The sequence below is a fragment of the Strix aluco genome, chromosome 1 (genome assembly GCF_031877795.1).
Source record: "Strix aluco isolate bStrAlu1 chromosome 1, bStrAlu1.hap1, whole genome shotgun sequence".
In the NCBI taxonomy this organism is placed as follows: Eukaryota; Metazoa; Chordata; class Aves; order Strigiformes; family Strigidae; genus Strix; species Strix aluco.
The window spans coordinates 22,786,650-22,806,877 of NC_133931.1; the positions used below are offsets into that span (position 1 = coordinate 22,786,650).

Sequence of the window (20,228 nt, forward strand, 5' to 3'; positions counted from 1 at the left end):
GGCCGTACCCAGTGGGAGGGACTTTTCTTTTTCCTACTATTTGATTGTTTTGGTAAATGACCACTTCTACAGGAAGGGGGCCCGAGGGCCTGGCCTGCTTTGGGATGAGGAAGGAAAAGGAAACCACTGAACTCTGATGGTTTTCAGCTCTGGATGAAATCTCTCTGCTTGCAAGGAGTGACAGACGTAAATGTACTTACTCCTGGTGTTTGCACTCACAGGCCCCTGCTAGCACTTCCAGGAAATACACCTCTGTGTCTCTGTTATGCATTACTGGATTGTGTTCTGACGTCTGTTATTAGCTCAGGATGGATTTAAAAAAAGACTTTTTTCTTACAGAGGTTGCTCTTTCTTGCACACTTTTAGAGTGCCCACCTGTACCCTGCAATAGGCACTTCAGGTTGTCTCAGTGACAGCTATCTCTCTTCAGCTCTGTACACATTCTTCAGTAAGTATTTACAGCAAAGCAGTAAACTCCCCTATCTTCCATTACCGTCTTTCAGAGGCTGCCTAGGATTTTCTCCTAATTTTGGGTTGTTGTTTCTTTTGGTGCTGGTGGTTTTGGTTTTTTCCTTACGGTGTAAGACTACCAGTTGCACTCACTGCCCTACCTCCCTCAGGTTTCTGTCTCCACCTCTCCGGGCAGCAGTGGCGGCCTGCAGCCCAGGGCCGGCAGCTGCGGGCACTGGCTGCCCCGAGCCCAGAGGCCGGCTCCGGGTACCCACTCCTTCTCCCGGTCCCGCTGGAGACCGCGTACGGCCGAGCCCTCCGCCGACCGGGGCCCAAGCGCGCGGGGGGCGGCTCCTGCTCGCGGCCGCCTCCCTGTGCCCGGGGCGGGGGCCGGGATGTGCCGCTCTCAGGCCGCGCCCAGCCGCTGCGGCGGGGCTCGGGGCCTCCGCCGTCCGCCCGCCCCGGGGAGGAGGAGCGGCCGCGGCCCTGGCCGTGCCCCCTTCAACTGTCTCCGCCCTCTCGCGGCCCAGTCGCCGCCGGCCATGGGCGAGCGGCGGGGGCGAGCGGCCGTTCAGGAGGCGGCGGGGCCGGAGCGGGTAAGGCCGGGGCCGGAGCGGTGGGGCCCCGCGGCGGGTGTCCCGGGCGCGCAGCCGCCGCCGCCTGGCGTGGGGGGACCCGCTCGCCGCTGGGGAGCGGTGCCCTGGGCGTCTCGGGGAGGCAGCGCGGACGGCGGCAGCGCAGCCTTGCCCCGCCGCTGTGGCATCCCCGGCCTTGTGGGCGCCTGCCCGGCCGGGGCCCTGCCCGAGCCGCCGGCTCCAGCCGGGCTCCAGCCGGGCGCCGCGGCCTCCCGTACCGCCGGGGTGCCTGGCCGCTGCTGCTGCCTCTCGAGGCCTCACCCGGGGAATGCGGGGCTGGCGCGGAGGGGTCCCGGCTACCCCGGCTGCGGTGGCTTCACCCCCACCCGCCCCGGGCGTCCGGTGACAACCGCCGCTGGCGGCGCTTTGGATAGCCCTGGCCAGGGCACGGGGCCGCCCTCGTGTCCTTGTCCCGCTCGGGCGGGTCGTACCCTTCGGGCACGGTGACCGCGGGGAGCCCTGAAAATACACCTGCGATGAATAAATACAGTCAGCCGGGACTCGGGAGCCAGTCTCGGCCAGGCCCGGGAGGCCTCGGGTCGCCTGGTGCAGGGCCTGGGCAGCGCCAGGCCCTGCGGCCCCGTGGGGCTCTGGGCGTGCAGAGCTGTACCCGCCTGGGGCCGGGAAGGCAGAGCTCGTCCCTTCTGCCCCGAGCTGCCGCCGAGGCCGGCAGGGTGTTGTCGGGTGGCCCTGGCTTCCCAGACCCCGTGGACCAGGAGGGTCTGACCCCGGGAGGTGCTGAGCTCCATTCTGGGTGCTCCCCGGTGCGACCCTGCGGAGCCAAGCTGAGGCGTGTGAGGGTAAAGGATCATTACGCAGAGAAACCCACATGGTCTTCCCAAACCTTTGCGTCTTGGCAGTACTCAAGTTTCCAAAAACTGAGGCATTAAATACAAGCCTAAAAAAATGCCTTAATGTTTCCCTCTGTGAACAGTGGCATGTTATACCCACAAGGAAGGCAGGCAGGCAGGCAGTTGTGCTGTGCATCCCCTCGGGCGTGCAGAACCAGCAGGTGTTGTGCTCCTCAGCCACTGTGCGGTGGAAGCCATCTCTCCCGGGAGTGCCGGTGATCTTCCTAGTCACTGCTCGCGTGGCCTGCGCTGGCCTGGAGCCTTTGGAACCTCGCGGGATGCACGTGCAGCCTCTTACAGGAGTGCAGAAGGGCTCGTGGTCACACACCATGATGTGGTATGTGCCACATCACAGCGCGGGTTCTGCCAGTGCCTTTTGCTTTTTCCTGGCTACAACTCATATAGTGCATGTAACTGACACACTTGCACATGTAGCCTAACAGCCATTGTTGTGGGGTGGTGGTTGTATGTGTGTATATATGTTAATTGTTTCCTAGTTTGCTGAATTTGAAATTAATGGAGAGAGCTTCGGTACCACTGGGCAGTGTTTGTCATCCCACTGGGTTTATTGTCATCACCAGAAGAGTTTCTCTCTAGCAGTTGCAGAATAACTGGGATATGAGGTACTGGAGTGTGTCTAGCAAAGGCCTGATGATTACGAGACTGGAGCATCTGTTATACAAAGAGAGGCCGTGAGTGCTGGGGGTGGTTCAGCTGGGAGGAAAGAAGTCTCCGGAGGATCTCATCAGTGTGGGTAAATACTTGATGGAGGGAATAAAGGAGATGGAGCCAGGCCCTTCTCAGTGGTGCCCTGTGATCGGACCAGAGGCAGTGGGCACACACGGAAACACAGCAGGTTCTATTTGCTTGTAAGAAAATAGAACTTGTTTATTGTGGAGGTGGTTAAATGCTGACACAGGTTGTTCATAGAGGTTGTGTAGTCTCCATCCTTGGGGATACTGAAACTTCAGCGAGACATGATTCTGGGCAGTCTCCTCTGCCTGACTCTGCTTGAACAGGTGTTGGGCTGTTCCCACCAGCTTCAGCTCTTTTATGCGTTTGGCTTGTGTTGTCTGAACAGGAAGTAGCATGTTCGCATTATAAACGGATGCTCTTCATTACTGTGGTGAGCGTGGACTGTTCTATGCACCATCATAGGATTAAGGAAAAGATCCAGGCAGCAGACTGAAAGCAGGAGGTGTATTGGCCTAAGAACTGTTACGTTCTCCAGCTCCCCATATCCCTGCCAGTGCCTTCTGGGGCCAGGAAGGGAGGGCTGGGAACACGTTGTGCTCCTTCAGCGCAAGGTGGTGGTTGCTCTGAAGCCCCGGCAGTGATCAAAGTGTGCTGTGCATCCATAACTGAATGAGAGAAGGATCTTGCATGAATTTTCAGCTGAGTTGTACCAAGACATGTACTGTGTTAGCAAACAAGCTAGGTAACGAGTATTACTCTAATAAAAGTTTGGCTAGGAGGAATGGAAACCAAAATGGAGAGAGACAGGACTGTCTTATAGCCAGCAGCTGCCTGCCAGTTTGAAAATGGAGCCTGCCTGTGAAACTCCTCTCCACCCCAGAAGGGGTTAGGGGAGCTGGGAGGTAGGTTGAGGGGGAGGTTCCAGTATGGTGTAGTCTGTGGGCTGACCATTCTGGTTTTTAAACTTAAAATACCTCATCTCTTTTCCTAAAAACTTGTACCATTTTCCAGTTCTGTGTGGTGATCCTTCTCAGGGTCGTGCCATCACTCTGAGTCTTTGGCACCTGGAAGCCATCTCTGCTTTCCTGCCATCAGGGCTCTCCAGAGCGTACACACTGCTTCACGGGCCTTTTCTTCTTTTCTTGCCTTTCTGTCTCACTGTGCAGTGACAGTATTTCTGGTGTGTTGACCCCTCTCTCTGTGGCCTGCAGCACAGCAGTGGTTAAAGGCCATTGGAAAAATGACAAGTGCTCCTTGTCTCAGTGTTGGTCTCCAGTTTTCCTGCCATACTGGAACTTTGTTCTTCCTGTGTTCCACCTGTACACTAGGAGTGTTTTTCAAGTATCTCCCTGCATTACGGGCCCAGCATGCTGGCTTTTGAATGGCTCAGAAACATCAAGGCTGAGGTTAGTAACTGCTAGTTCACCTTGTTAGGCTAAAATAAATACTTGGGAATTGTCCGCAGGTGATACAGAAGGCTCAGGAAAATGCTGGGCTAGCAAGGAAGACTTTTGCAGTGTTTTCTTTTTCGAGGATGATGGCTGGTGCAGAAGCAGATGGAGTTGCTAGCTGCGTGGCAGGCCCTGAGGTGTGTGCTAAGGCAGGGTGCCGTCACCTCTGGGCCCAGATTCTGCCCTGTGGCACTTCCAGTGGGTTACTGTAACCGTCTCTGCGTCCTGGGAAATATGAAAGGTCTTGCACTCTTGGGGCCTTCAGCAGAGACTCTGCAAGATGATGCTGGGAAATTTGTCTTGTGTAACTGAGTTATATTTAAAAATATAATAAAGTGGTAAAATTTTAACCCAGAACGTGCTTCCTAATGTGTTTTCTTCGTGAGTCCGTGGCACGTATGCCAGCTATGCAGTGTGCACGGGTGTTTGGGTTTTGTTTGTTTTTTAAATGTGAGTAGGATTATTTGTTTGATGGTGTTTTCCAAATTGAAGTAAAGGATTACTTTTTTTTTAGGTGAGTGGTTACAAGCAGCCTGGGTAGGGAAAGGACTTTGGCACCTCCTAGGAGGGTAGAAGCAATGGTATTCGAAACCTTTTGCTCCCCTTCCCTGCTCTATTATATAGAGTACCTCGTATGCTGCCTGTGGTTAGTTATCCTCAGTGTCGGTGGGATCTCAGAACCGACCCAGAAAGGCATCCTGCTGACTAAACATTGATCAGTGTGAGTCACCAGCCCTTCTGGAGAGGTTGCAGCATGCTGTCCTGACAGCTCTTTGCAATGGTTGTCTTCAGTAGGTGCTTAGTGACGTGCCTGGCAGGGATGCTGTCTGCTGTTGATCCCAGGAGCAGATGTCTCCAGCTGGAGGGGAGGTGAAGGCGCTGCTCATGGAGTGCCCTCTCCGTGCAGCTTCACTGGTCTGTCTCCTAAACGTCAGCTGTCCCCACTGCTGCCGGGCTGGGAGCTCTCCGTAGAAGAGCTGTGCACAGGCATTCTCCGTGTGCCTGCGCAGAGGGAGCAGGGTGGGGATGGGTGACTCCAGGCAGGGGTTTTCCTGCTGCCTGCTGTTGGAAAGAGAGGCATGTAGCTTTGTATCAGCACTTGAGAGACAGCCCCCAGAGCAGCCTCCAGACCCACGCTGGTGTGCAGGCTGCCTTCTGCTCACTGCAGGACTGCATACATGAGCCTCCATGCAGAGACTTGCTGTGGCACAGGGCTGTTCCTCCACCAAACAGGATTAGTCTCTGTGATCTTGTGGCATTTTTAAGAAAGTCCATCCAGGCCCCGGTGGTTCAATTTAAAGCGAATGATTTGGAGGTAATTGGGGTGGTGAGCCTTGCAGAGCTGTGCTGGATGCAGGCTGGTGGCAGTGTGCATATCTTACACGTATCTCCCCATGTGCCATACCACAGCGGCTGATGTTGTCTCCTGGGGCATATTTCCTCCTCGCGCTGCAGAAGGGCTTTCTCTTTGGCACGCCAGCGTCGGGTGCTTCCTGACGCCGGTGCACCTGGGAGTGCTGTTGGTGTGAGGTGCTGGTGGAGCCGGGCAGACAGGCAGCACTGCCGTCGGGGCAGCGGGAGCACAGATGGAGGGCGAGGGGGCAGGTACCCCAGGGACAGGCAGTGCATCCACCCGAGGGGGGCAGGTGAGTGTCTGCGTGACATGGGTGGCTTTTGAAACACACCTTTGGGATATGGGGAAGAGGAGGAATAAGTAACAGCAACCTTAACAAGAACTGTGCTTTATCTTCAGAGCTCCTCTCCAACTGCTGCTGAAAATGGCTTGGATCCTGATGAGGAGCCTCTTCTCAGAAAAAATCCGCGCCGCTTCGTCATCTTCCCCATCCAGTATCCAGACATATGGAAAATGTATAAACAGGCTCAGGCCTCCTTTTGGACAGCAGAAGAGGTGAGCCCAGGGGCCAGTGGGTTGGCACTGGAGTGAGGTCCTGGTGCTTCCTTCCTAGCTCTGCTGCTGGCTTCTCTGTTGTAAGGGTTGGAGCTAATTGCATTGAATGTGACATGCCTGCACCAGAACAGGACTCCCTTCATGGACAGTGGAAAGAAAGCTGCTTCGACAGAGCAATTCAGCAGAGCTGGTTTAGGTGTTTGGTTTAGGATAACGTGGAATTGTATCCTGGGCCGCTTCTCTGGTTATAGAGGGAGCCTAAGTCAGATAGCTCTGGTTTGTGGTCACATATCTCCTACCCTGCTGTGGTCTCTGTACCTGCAGGGCTGTGGTCTCTGTATCTGCACAGCCACTAACTCCTTGCCCCTGTAAGATGTTCTGGGTAATTTCATGTGAATGCTGTTCTTTAATGTTAGGTACCTATTTTCCAGAAGGATTGTGATAATCAGGGACACTTGCTAAAAATGCTTCTAATCAACTCCCAATTACCCTGGTTAGATGCTTGGCCTGTGTTATAATGCAAGCTGTAAGTTCTTCCCCGAGGTTGCTGGTTACACAGACCTGAGCAGACCTCGGCTCGCTGTGCTTGCAGCAGTGGAGGCTTCTGAACACTGCACTGACCTGGAGAGATAACCTGCCAGCTGAGCTGTTTGTTCCAACTTGAAGCTTCTGTGGCCTTTCCTTGTTTGTGAGCAGTGATCTGCAATTGCAGAGGAGTGAGCTGAAAGCACTGGCAGGCTCTAAATAGGCCAGAAAGCATCCTGGGATGGTGGGGAGCAGCTGTCTGTAGAAGTGCTGTTCTGTTGCCTGCCTGGGAGGCTTGCTGCCCTGCTGCAGTGGAAGTTGATTTAAGCTGTTAAAGGCATTTAAACATCTGCCTGATCAGCATTGCTCTTTTACTGTATTACTGCTTCCTTCTTACACTGTCCTATCATCTGTGGGTGCATTTCCAGATGAACTGGAAAGTTAACTGTAAAAATGGTTTGTGTGTGTATGTGTTTATATACACACCTATATGTGTACATGTTTATACACACACATATACAAGTTTTTAAACCTCTGTATTTTTCACATCTGGCCCCACTTAACTGCTGTTGTGGTTCAGAAATCCCTCCAAACAAACAACCAAACAAAAAAGGCCTATGCGAAGGAAGTTGTGGTTTTCTGCCATGGCTAGAGTTCAGTCTGGTAGACGAGAGCAGTTACACAGCATTTGCCCTGTGCCATTCTGTGGTGGGATGGAGGCCGAACACCTGCCAAAGACAAAAGTCCCCTCAGTCCATCTTTCGGCACACCTGGATATAGGTTTCTTGGAGTATCAGCATTTATTTCAACTAGAGTTCAAGCGTCTCAGAGTGAGCTCTGCTTGTTGGTGCATGTCCATACTCATGATAAGAAGATACTAATACTTTTCAAAATCTGATTTATTTCTAATTCAATAGACACTGATTTTTATTTGATTACAAAAGTGTAAACTGCGAAGCAGACGTGATGTTACTGTTGGAGAGGGAGACAGCAGTACTGCAGTGTGTCTGTTGTTTTTTACAGTCACATGTATTTAAATTCTCTACATGTAAAGATTTGAGAGCAAATGCCAAAACTCTGCCTCAGTCATTTGACTGGGTTGCTTCTGTTCTTACAGATTGACAAACTCATAAAGGGCAATAACGTTTTTCTTTTTTCTTTTCATTAGGTTGATTTGTCAAAGGACCTTCCTCACTGGAACAAGCTGAAAGCAGATGAAAAATACTTTATCTCTCATATTTTGGCATTTTTTGCAGCCAGTGATGGAATTGTAAATGAAAACCTGGTGAGAAAACTTTACAGAGGGCTTGAATACTTACTAATTTTATTGGTTTATTGGCTTTTTGTTTTGGTTTTCTCACATTAATGCATAAGTTTATTAAATGTGTACTTTTTTTCTTTCCATCATCTTACCTTTGCCAAGGGAAATAAGCAGCTTGTTCTGCTAGGACCAGTATCTGAGTTTTAAACTGGGTCAGCAAGACTCCAAATCACGGACACAGTTTTTAAGCTCAGCCTTCTGCCTGGCTGTGTTGATCCACATTTCTCATTGAATTAATAGAACCCCACGCTTCTTTCCATACTTGTGTTAGATGAGAAGTAGGGAGGGATTGTGCTGTGCCATGCTCTGTATTATCCAGTTTGCTCTCACTGAATGGCATCTTAGAATCTTTTAGGGCTACAGATGGGTGCTGCTAAAAAGGTGGGGAAGTCTTTCTGCTGAAATCAGTTCTGGGCTGCAGAATGTCTCACCACAGGTTATCAGTGGTATCTCACTGCAAATGCCCAGTTTAGATCTTGAATGTCTGTAACGTGTAGAGTATATCAGTGTATATGTGCATATATTGCATGAACATGTCTTATACTGTTTGATGAACAAAAAGTCTGCGGCTTTGTTCAATATGAAGTGTTTACTATTGCGGTATTTTGCTCCTTCTCCTCCTGTGTATGTGTGCCCTCATGCTTCACTGCAGCTCCACCCAATATGCACAGCAGATGTATTTACTTCTAGCTAGCTTGCTTTATTTTCTTCTGCACCACACCGATCCTGTTGACGTATCTGTGAATAAAGTAGGGCTGAACTACTCCCGTCCTTTCTCTGTGGTAGAGATCTATTGTCTCTCCCATTAAGCTTAGAGTACTGTCATGTGGGACTGGTTTTACTGTACTCATTGCTGTGCTTTCTGGTTTTGGTAGGTGGCGCGTTTTAGTCAGGAGGTGCAGATCCCAGAAGCTCGTTGTTTCTATGGCTTTCAGATTCTCATTGAGAACGTTCACTCAGAGATGTACAGCTTGCTCATAGACACTTACATCAAAGATCCTCAGAAAAGGTAAACCTCTGGATGTGTTACAGACCCATGGGCTATCTTTCACCTAGTCCAGTGGCACCATTGTTGGGCAGCAACACCAGCAGCTGTCTTCTGTTTCATACTTACTGGGGGAGCTGGGGACGGTCCCTTAAAGTTTTCAAGGCCTGCATGCCTGACCCCTAAAATGGAGAGAAGATTACTGACCAACAGACTTGTGTGAGAATGTCAGAAGGTTAGTTAATATTTGTGTAAATCTTTGATTGCAGGAAGTGTGGACTATGTGAAATGTTGTTAAAGGTTAGACAAGCTCCTTGTGGTTATTGTGCTTCTGAGGTGCTCGCTCTCACATCAGCAAAGGATCTGCCTTGGAAAATGGAGTGCTTGTGATCCAACTGGAGTTTTTAACATACACTAGTCAATGTATTGCATCCTGTCAGCTTTTTTGTTGTCAGTGCTTTCTCATACAACTTGAACTGCTTATTTTTGAAGTATTGGGTTCTTTGGAGAGCCCCATCACCTTTGTTGTCTGGAGAACTTCCTAGTCCAAATGGTAATACATTTGAAAAGCACTTTCGCTTAGAGAGACCACCATGGTGATGGTCAGGCAGAGCTTGGTTTCCCATGGTGGCATCCTGTGTGGTGACAGTGGGAGGACTGCAAGGTTTCCTTTCAGGTGTTTAGCATGGGAACAGAGCCTGTGCTTGTGGGAATTGTCCAGTTCCTTTTGTGGAGTTGGGCAAGACACCGTTTAGCTCTGTGGGTAGAAAGTGGCTTTAAGTTTGAGAGGCAGCGTGATCTGGTGGGTGGGCACTCCTGGGATGGGATGTTTGAGTTTGCTTACCATCTCTGCAGCTCACCTCCTCTGAGACCTTGAGTTTGTCACTTTCTGCACATCTGCCTCCCTGTGCCCTTGTTATCAGAGATCATCAGCCCTTTGGGTTGGGAATGGTCTCTTACTTGGGTTAGTTCAGAGCCTAGCGTAATGGGTTCCTCTGTCTGCTGGAGCCAGTAGGGATAACCAGGGCAGATTTACATAAATGACTTCTTATTTTGATGTTTTCACTTTGTTTTCTTCTGTAGGGATTTCTTATTTAATGCTATTGAAACAATGCCTTGTGTCAAGAAGAAAGCAGACTGGGCTCTGAAGTGGATTGAAGACAGAGAATCCACTTTTGGTGTGTACCTTCTTAAAAACTTGTTTCTGTTGCATGTGTCACAAACTAATCCTCTGGGAGTGAGCTGCATCCCTGGAATGTGAAATTAAGTTCTCCACAGACAATGTGGGTCTCTGGTTTAACTAAAGAACCAGAAGTAACTTCTGGTGAGAATGTATGTTTTTATCTTCAGCTAAAGCAATATAGTAATGACAGTGCGCACTGGAATCATGTTATGAAAAATGCTTCTGGGTTTCTCTGTCTTTTTGTCTTTGTACTGAACAACCCTAGTTTCTTCAGTTTTGCTTATAGACTTTGTTTTCTAGGAGTTCTGGTTATTTCTTTCAGTTGGCTGCTATTTTGTACTCCAGTGTTCAGAACTGGGCAGCTGAAGTCTTGCAAACGCAGACTTTTTCTGTGTTCATGTTCATACAGACAAATTCATGCGTCATGTTAGGCTTTTTTTGTAACAGCATGACTGAGCCTGGGCAAGAAAAGATTCAAGAATCATCTGCCTCTGTTTTCTGGTTTGCTGTTGGGACTAGGTTTCTAGTTTTTGTATCTCAGTTCAGAGCTGGGACACTGGCTTGGCTTCCATCAGCAAGGTGCGGGGTGTCCTTTCCAGTGTTCTGCATTCAGCTTACAATGTTGACTCTGAAGGATGTGTTGCAGCTGAAATGAATAATGGTCAGACTTGGGTGAATTTTCTAAACCACACATCCTCTATACTTACAGAAAGTGTAGGAGATGGAGAGATTCAGCCAGATGAACAAAATAAATCTGAATATTGTTCTTTTGCAGCATCTGTTGTTAACAGCTCTTGTTTGAGTGGGATTCTTTTTGTAGCTGTAGATTCTCCTGTCCTGGAGTGTCCCACTGCCTCCCCAGTCTGGCTTTGCTTGCTGTGTGTGGAGTCCCGTCTTCATCTCCTTCATTTGGCTCCCAGCAGTGTGGGTGTGCCGGGAATCAGAACATTTCCTAACTGAAAAAGCAGTGTTCCTTCCACCCCATCACCAACTTTGTGCATCCTAACCAAATTTTTTCTAAAGTACATTTCTACTCTTCTGTTTTTTCGTCTTACTGAGAAAACTTCACCAGTTTAAAACATTTGGGGGGCCCAGGTCTCACAGTTGTGGATTATGAGATACGGTACATGAAAGTGGCTGGCTGGCTTGTTTGCTTGGTGTTTCCTTCCAGCTGGGGGACCTGGCCTGCAACTGGGTCTCTGGAGCTTTGGTTGATTTCTTAGGCTGAGGGTCCAGCTGCTGTATCTGTTCTGTGGACTCTCAGCCTCCCAGCATGCGCTCACGATATGTGGTGCTGCTGGCGGACAGTTTTTGTTTCAGCGTAACTCATTTGTATGATAGCTAGTCAGGTGGAATGTGGTAAAAACCATATCAATATTCAGTCTTGTGCTTCATTAAACCTATACTGTGTGAGCAGCCTTCCTCCACTCCTGTCTAGTGGTAACCTAGGAGATTTTTGGTGTTGCCAGACAAATTCTTTCCTTAGTAACTTCTGTGATACTTGTAAGTTCATGTTGCTCTTCATGCTTTTTTCCTGACTTGAATTTCTTCAGATGAGCCAGCAGATGGCATTTGCACCTCGTAGAGGAAGTGGGACAATTTTGGTGTTGTTTTATTTTTTAAACAAAAATTCTATGCAGTTCTCACTGGGAGAAGGCACCAGCACTTAATGCAAAAGCTCTTCATCTTAGAATATACCCAAGGATCTTGTGAGGTTGTTTAAAATAGAGTACATGGAATGATGTGTCTTCACCAAGCAGTCAGATGGTCTTGTAGTCTGAAGAAATACATTCCTGTAGAGAACAGGGAGAATTGGGACCAATAATGCTGTGCTTTCCTTGGGTAAAAGGTGGGATAACATAAACAGTTATTTCTGTCTTGATGAATTGTGTTCTGTGTTCTCCTACTCTTGTAAGAATATAGTTTTATGTAGATGCTCAACAAGCAGAAATTGAGGTGTAGGGTTTTTTTGTTTAATTTATAGGAGATTGACTCTTTTCTCAGTTTTGTCTATTAGTTACACAGCCATTTTCCTGCCTTTTAGGAGAAAGAGATAAAGGAGTACTAATGTCTTGGCCACTTTGGACAATGATGTTCTTTCCCTTCTGACCTGTGGCAGTTTCAGTGGGTGCTCTGGTTCTTCAGTTCTGCTGGGGTTGCCTGTGGTTAAGTGCTGTTGCATGTGCAGACCTTGGGATCTGCTGAAAGATGTGGTGAGATACAGCACCTGGTGCTGCAAAGGGGATCGCTCCTCTCCAGCATTGGTCTGTCTGACGCAAGTGTTGCATCTTGCTGATGAGCAATACACTGTTTTGTGTCTAACTGAAAATGTGTTCTGTTAAACAGGTGAGAGAGTGGTTGCCTTTGCTGCAGTTGAAGGCATCTTCTTTTCGGGTTCCTTTGCTGCTATATTTTGGCTGAAGAAGAGGGGCCTGATGCCTGGACTGACTTTCTCCAATGAACTTATTAGCAGAGATGAGGTAATGTGTCACGTCCTGCATGCTGTCTGGGAAGGAAAGTGAGTTTCCGGGGGAAGGGCAGAATTATATTCATAAAGATCCCATAGTCTTGACAGAGTGGCCCACCTCTGGTGGAAGGGAGGATTGGAGGGGAGATGAAGAGAGCAGAAAGGAGTGTTTGGGTAGGAACCAGTGAAAAAGAGAATCCAGCAGCAAGTAGGGGATGCATTTCTGGTTACGACGGAGCCATTTTAATGTCGACCCTGATGGAGGCCAAGGAGGTGGTAGAAGCCTGAGTAGGTTCTCTGCTAGCCAGTGTCAGCAGCAGGGTTTTCCAGGGAAGGTGCACTGTCCTGGTAGGACAGAGGTCCTGGATACCTGCCAGGTAACTGCAGGCCATGCTCCCTAGAGCTTCTCCTGCAGTAACCCTTCTGTGTCTGCTTTATCATCACGCCCTAGGCAGCACAGAGAAGAGACTTCCTTTCCCCAGAACAGTGCCCGACCCTGTTTCTGCAGCCTGATGGAGGAGCTGTAACTGCTGATCTGTAGGAAGACTGGAGTCCTGCAAAGGAGCGGGCTACTTGTAAAAAGGGGAAAGAAGGAGACTTCTAGCTCTAAGTTACTAATGAACTTAAGGCCTAAGTGCTGCTATGTCCCTCAGCAGAAATACCTGTTCTTAAAGGAAGTAAACATAAATATTAGCGATACCCCAATGCATAATACGATCAAAAAGGTGGACTTTTTGGATTGAAGAGGACATTTGTTTTCCTGTGCCATGAAGGGAGGCAAAGGCCTGGCTGCCCAAGGACTGGTGCGGAATTGCACGGTCCCCAACTGCAATGGAGGCTGGCTTGGGCAAGGACCTAGCTAGGATGTGACTCTGAGCCTTGCTCTGCCTTAACTGCTTCAGTCAGATTCAAGTGGCCTCCTTGTACCACTCCCCATCTGCCCCCAGTTGGGGGTCCCAGAGCTTGCAGATGGCCTTCTGCATGTGTCACCTGGCCAGCTGTGGTGGGTTGCTGCAGAGGCAGCAGTTACTATTCCTCTCCATGTTCTCGCGTTACTGCGCAGTGGTAGGATCTCCACGGAGGGGGCAGCTACGGGTCTGCATTAGAGGGGAGTGCTGCTTAGCCTAAGATGTGATGTGTCTGAGGGGCTGCATGTCAGCACACCGAGCGTGGCAGGCCACATGCTGACAAGTGCCCTTTGTTTTCACTGCTTCCTGCACCACTGCCTGCCAGTTGGCAGCACTTGCTTACTTACGGTTGGGGCCTGTCTTTAAGGCATGGCACAACTTACAGTGCTGCCAGCACTGAAAAAGTGGAAAGACCGGTTTTGTATGCAGTATGAACATGCTAGTGGTTGGAACTTACCAGAGTTGGTCTAAAACAACAAAGAGCTTTATCATAATGGAAGTAATTTCCATGGATTAGATAAACTGATTTGAAAGGAGGCATCTTACTAGATGCCTTTAATTTAAAAGCCACTTTTGAAGAAAGTGATATGATCAGTAAGCAAAACCAAACAGTTCTTCAGCCTTCACCTTCCTGGTGTCGTCTGTTTCTGTGAGTCATCATGAACTGATCTGTTTGAGTGAGGAAGTATTTGTTTGTTAGAAGGATCACTTTTGCAGGTGAATGAGATGTAAGTTCCTCTACAGCAGTGTAACCATACTTCTCTGCAGTGAAGCATCAAAAAGACTGAATTTTTCTTGAGCTCCACTGGCATAATTCCAACTGCAGAGTTGTTATGAAGAGTAAGGCTTGGTGCATACAGCACCTGCATCGAAAACCAGGAAATGCTGTTACAAAAGCAGTGGCAGTAAAAAGAATCCACAACGGAAAACTACACAAACTGTTTTCTGATGCACCTGAACAGATAAATGGTTAATGCTCAGTATGTTTTTTGAGCTGCAGGCTCTGTTTCCAGGCTGTTCTTTGAGCTGGTGCATCTCTGGTTCTTAAAGGTACAAAGCTGCTGGGAGCACCAGTCAGTGGAGCACACTGGTTCAGGTGAGAAGCCAGGCACGTCCTGCATCCTGCTGGTGATGTTGCCTTGGACAAGACCACGGGAAGCCCAGCAGCAAGCAACTAATGCTCTCCCTAGTTGAGGAGTATTTTCCAAATGATGTTGTTTCAGGGCTATTTCATGACCTGAAGCACAAGGATTTTGTAGCCTTTCCAAAAATGTTTTCGCTTCTTGGTTTTGTTTTGACTCTTGCTAACAATAGCACTGAATCGTCTCATAGCCCATAGTCTGCCAAATCCTTCTGACTGGTTTTCATTATGCATGTGCCCTCACGGTGCTTATAGTCTTTACTCACCACCTTGCTGTTGAGAGGAGAGACGGTAGCACAGTGCTGCTTTACTCTATCAGTGGTGGGTATGGCTGAAGCCAGAGGCTCACGCTGTAGCCAGGCAAGCTCACATAGAAACTGAGGCACCTCTTGGAGCAGCTGTCTGTTACCCCCTCAGACTGTGAGGGATTGCTTGTCTCCTGATGTTGTCTTATCCTGGCTGAAGGCTTTTCTGGAAATCTTGGGAATGAACACAACTGACTGGGCTCTGTGCAAGATGCCTGGGTGAAATGTGAAGCTGGGTTGAGAGGGGACACAGTAGCCTTAAGTATTACAGACCTATGAATGTTGTGGTAGCAAATTCCTCACAGTAACTGCATGTTGTGTGGAGAGATGACTTGTTAATCTTGAATTTGGTGACTCTGAATCGACCTTTCTGAAAATGCTGTGAGGAGAAGCAAGGGAAGAAATGCTACTAAAAGAACTTAAAACAAGTATCCCTGTACAGGTATCTCGAAGTGGAGAGCAGGTAAACAGTCTATGTTAACTGGCAGGTAGTTTTGAAGGACTTGATGTAGGACTCTTTCTGCAGAAGCATCCCTGATGGGAGGCAGGGACCCAGTAGGGCTCTGTGTAGAATCCCTCACAGTAGAGCAGCTCTCAAAAATATTTATCTAAGAAATATGTGTGCTGAGCATTATTTGGGCATAGGTGGCATGTGTTGGATTTCAGATGTTACTAACTGGCTTGTAAACTACAGATGGTAACATTAAGACTGTCAAAGAAGCAGGAGGCTAGGAAGCTTCAACCTGAATGAGGCTGCCTCAATGTAAGAGCAAACTATGTGGAGGAGGGAAAAACTGTCTTTTTTTTTTTTTTTATTGTTCTCTGTTATTTCAGGGTCTACACTGTGATTTTGCTTGTCTAATGTTCCATTATTTAGTGAACAGACCGTCAGAAGAGCGGGTCTGTGAGATCATCGTTAATGCTGTTGAAATTGAGCAGGTAAGCCTGGCCGTGACAGCATCATGGGCAGTGCAGGACCAGTCTTATGTGCAAAAATAAACAAATTAACTTCTAAATTTGGGGATTTTATGTTTGATATTTGGCTCAAGCCTGGATCCCTGATGCGCTATACCATCTTTTCCCTCTTTCTTAATGGTGACGATAAGTCAGAGGCTTTCTGATTCAGTTGTCGAGCAACTGGGAGAAGCTGAAGCTGGCAGCTTGTTTCTTCCTTAATGGCAGAAAGAAAGAAAGGGTGTCTCATTTGGTGTAGAATAGAACAGTTCCAGTTGGAAAGGACCTACAACAATCATCTAGTCCAACTGCAACTGTCTCTTAGAGAAGAGTTTGTTTACCTCTGTCCTTCCAGGATCTTTGTCTCTCCCTACTGTATCCCTGCTTGTCCTCAGGAGAAGACAGTGTCTGTTCTGGCCATGTGTACTGTGCTGGGTTCTGACTTTTTCTGAGGTTGCTGTCAGGTTCTTTCACAAGAAGTGCTACCCATCTGCAACTACAAGTTTCTGCACTGCTGAGTGTTTGGCAGAATTGTAGTTTACTCTCTTTTCTGTTGTCATCTAACTACCGTGATGATGACAAATGCCCCAGCTTTGCCTCACAACACTGACAGGTATTGCATTGGTGCCTAAACATGTACTTGGCTGGGTTCAGCACTCACATATATCACTATCCTCTCTGATCTGTCGTTCTGTAATGTCTGGAAGCCAAGGAAAACTGAAGATTTCTGGATGTATTCCTGCTCCCACTAGTATGGTCTGTAGGTTTTATTGAACTTGAAACTCAAGCTTACAATGAAGCTTGCAATCTTATGGGGTCGGGGAGGGGGAAGGCAGGTGAGAGGGGCAGTAATAAAAAATTTTGTGCTTTTTCCAGAAAAATATGCTAAAAATAAAGGAAGATACAAACAACTACTAAAAACAGAAGACACTTGTTGAGTTTAGTGATGCAAGTTATTTATTCAGACAACTGGCTGGGGAGCCTGGAATATCAGAAATTGTGTCACTATGAAACACAGATGTCTTCTCTCCTCTTCTGTTCTTAAATTTCATTTCCCTAAATGTTTTCTGTATTTTAACTTCTAGGAGTTTCTAACAGAGGCGTTACCTGTAGGTCTGATTGGAATGAATTGCACTTTGATGAAACAATATATCGAATTTGTCGCAGACCGGTTACTAATGGAGCTCGGGTTCTCAAAGGTAAGAGATGCAATTGCCTGAAATGCTGGCCTGCCAGGACAGCCCAGGAAAGCTGTCAGCACAAAGCGCTCTCTCAATGTGCCTGGGGAGCAGGTCATATTTAGCACTTGCGCTTTCTGTGAGTGACAGCCGAAACCACAGCATTAATATATATGCCTCACTGTTTAAAAGAGCGAGAACAATTCGGGCCATTGTTTCCTTTCAGCTGCTCTGCAGGTTTGTAATGGGAAATTTATGCTGTGCTGAAGTGCTGCAGTCCTCGAAGGATAATAAGCACCTTGCGTGGGTGAACTTCACAATGGACCAAACTCCTGGCGAGTCACAGCACTAAATTTGCTTATATAGGTGTCCATAGATTCTACAGCATGTTACAGTAAGGGATGATCTAGTTTGAAAGGGGTTTGACTGATTTGTTTGTTGGGTTTTTTAAAGCATTGTTGCCCTATCAGAATCACCAGTGTAATAGTGTTTCTCTTCCTCAGGTCTTTCATGCAGAAAATCCTTTTGATTTCATGGAGAATATTTCTCTGGAAGGAAAAACAAATTTCTTTGAGAAGCGGGTTTCAGAATATCAACGTTTTGCTGTTATGGCAGAAACCATGGACAACGTCTTTACTTTGGATGCAGATTTTTGATAACTTGGCAAATGAATGGTGACTGTCTCCCTCTCCCCATCTCACTTTCTGCTGTGAAGTTGTCTTCACTTCCTCTCCTGGAATTGGAGTCTACTGGGATTTTTTTCCTGGGTTTTCATGTTGCTTGTCTGAGGAGTAAATATATTTCTCTGTCATTTAAAAAAAAAAAAAAAAAAGGGATCCTTTTTAAAAAATTTATACAGCTTTTTAAAAGGATAACCTTTTTAAGATTCCCTTGACTCGTCTGCTGTGATTGCTGTCTTTAAAAATTACCTGGGTACTACTACTTTTTTAAGATTTTGGTAGTGTTTTAAGAAAGCAAACTGCGCCTTTACCTCATGTTACAGTATTTTAATCTGAAAACCAGATGAGGTATCACTCTGTGTATATATGTTGCTATAAATTATTTTCATGGTTTCTGTTTTCATGTATATAGACTTGTCTAGAGTAAAAGCTCTTCCCTTTTGTCCTGCTGCAGATAGAGTAATAAGTGAATGTGGGAGGACATTAATAAGGTATGAACTATAAAATCTTATTAAACCCAGGGATACAGTTTGATCTCCCCATTAACCTGGGTTCTATCTTAAAACGTTTTTACTCTATTTGTGAACCTGATGGCTGTTGGTAGGAGTTTAAATCAAATACATATGATTTTTGTCTTACAGCTGTTATTGAACAGGTCAATCGACTGAATGGTCCTTGGAAAGGCAAGCCTGTTAAGAGTGGAGAAAAACCACATCTTGTAGTTCTTTGGCTTGTGCTGCCTCTTTTTCCCTGCTTCTCTGAACAAGTGCCTTATTAAGCAGCCTGTAGTTGCACTGAGTTGTAATCGGCATCTGACACTGGAACAGCCAGCTCTGGGAGTTGTCTGTCTTCCTTCTGTAATGCTGGGTGGTTTGATATTCTCCCCTTCTCAGTTTCACTTTTGCATTAGTGGAGTGAGAAGGCATATCATTCCAAGGTATTATCCCTTGAGGTGCTACAAACATACTACTTGGGCTGTAAGGAAGCACCAGTAATGTATGAAGGTACTTCAAGTTGTGTGTTTAATGTGAAGCATTGAAACCATTGTCACAGAAGAGCTGCTGGAGGAAGGTATTAAACCTTTCAAAACCAAATCTTGAAGTAGTATGGATTAGCAGCATCTTACAAAGGACTGCTGTTTGTTTTTTGGTCTGTTCCAGTGTGTACATGAAAACTTTTTTTAATTTCTTGATGTCACATGCAGAGAATGGAGCGATTGAAGAATGGCTAACGTACTGCGGTGGTACTTGGAATGGAAGGGATACTCTTCGGTCATAGGTGGATTATTTGCAAATAGATGCGCTCATTTTTTTCAAAGGTGAAGTGAATGTACATGAGCTAGGCAAAGAGTTCTGCTTTACTAAATGCAAGCGTTTTTTGTAATGTTCAGAGAGTTGTTTAAGAGCTTATATAAGTCTTTCTTATTGTTGCAAACATCTTGTGCTGCTTTTGATATGCCTGGCATGAGATGAACTGACAGCCCTGGGGTTATTGGTGATGGGGTGGTATAAGTGTTATTTCCTGGCTAGCCCAGATCAGCCTTAACCCTGGGTGCCTGAGTTCTGTGAATTAGGTCGGCTGCCTTAGTGTAGTTCCTAGTGAACAATTGTCCTGGTGTAAAAATAAGCAGCAAAACTGACTCTCTTTGTTTGGTCTCAGTAAAAGATCGTGAGTATGTAATGAGCATGGAAATGGGATGAATTTTTTTTCCCTAGAGAAGGGTCTGCATCATTTGACATAAGGCACTTGCGGAAGGCAGAGGGGGACCTGGAGAATACAGAGAAAAGCTGGAACTGATGTCCCTCACTAATGTTCTGCAACTGCAAGAGAAGTATGGACTGGTAGAGAAGATCCAGTGCCTTTTGGAAATACTGTGTTGATGGGGAAGAAAGAGAAAATGTTGTAAATGGGTCTGTTGTTGGAGGAATGGAACCTATTTTTACATCGCTAAAAGTACTATAAAGCATTTGTTTTGAGTGTTGTGAATTAAGATGAGAGTATACAGAATATTCAAATATGAAACTGCTGTGTGCTCAGGTTCTGTAAAAGTATATGAGATACCAAAGTCTGGTACAACAGCTCCCACACCATTTGTGTGTAAAATACATGTGTAGTTTCAATAAAACTTGAACGTGGAGAGGAGCATGACTTTGTTTGCTGGTTACATGCTTTCTTGTGAAATCCAAAATGATAAAATTGGGCTGTGCCAAAGTAAGTTGGTGTTCAGAGCTTTTGGGTTGTGGGAGAAAGTTACAAGTGCTCCAGACACTGTCTTGTGCTTTGTGAGTTCTTTACTTGCTGTTTCTTGTTCTTGGGAATGGGGTTTGCAGTCTAGGGAGCAAACAATATTTTTTTTTCTGGAATTTTCTGGCTCAAGGAGAAATCTTTTGGGAGTCCCTTAGATTCAAAGATGAAACACTCCAGAAACGTGATTTTGGTGTGTGGTATCTGATACATCAAGGGCACTGCGCCCTCGGGTCGGGTGCCCTGACTGCGTGGGCACAGGAGCGTGGGGTTCAGGCCCCTGAGCTGGGGCCAGCCAAGCCTGCCTGCAGCCGAGCACCGGCAGCTGGGTCTGAGCTGGCAGAG

General features: G+C 47.2%; 1 protein-coding gene across 1 annotated transcript; it reads left to right on the plus strand.

Moving 5' to 3' along the window:
- The first annotated feature begins 906 nt into the window (after positions 1-906).
- Positions 907-19,787, plus strand: RRM2B (ribonucleotide reductase regulatory TP53 inducible subunit M2B). Its single transcript, XM_074814554.1, has 9 exons — positions 907-1,046; positions 5,837-5,992; positions 7,686-7,802; positions 8,714-8,847; positions 9,907-10,001; positions 12,353-12,486; positions 15,662-15,766; positions 16,867-16,980; positions 17,463-19,787. The coding sequence occupies exons 1-9, from the start codon at positions 993-995 to the stop codon at positions 17,613-17,615; spliced, it is 1,062 nt and encodes a 353-aa protein (XP_074670655.1). The 5' UTR covers positions 907-992; the 3' UTR covers positions 17,616-19,787.
- The last annotated feature ends 441 nt before the right edge of the window (positions 19,788-20,228 follow it).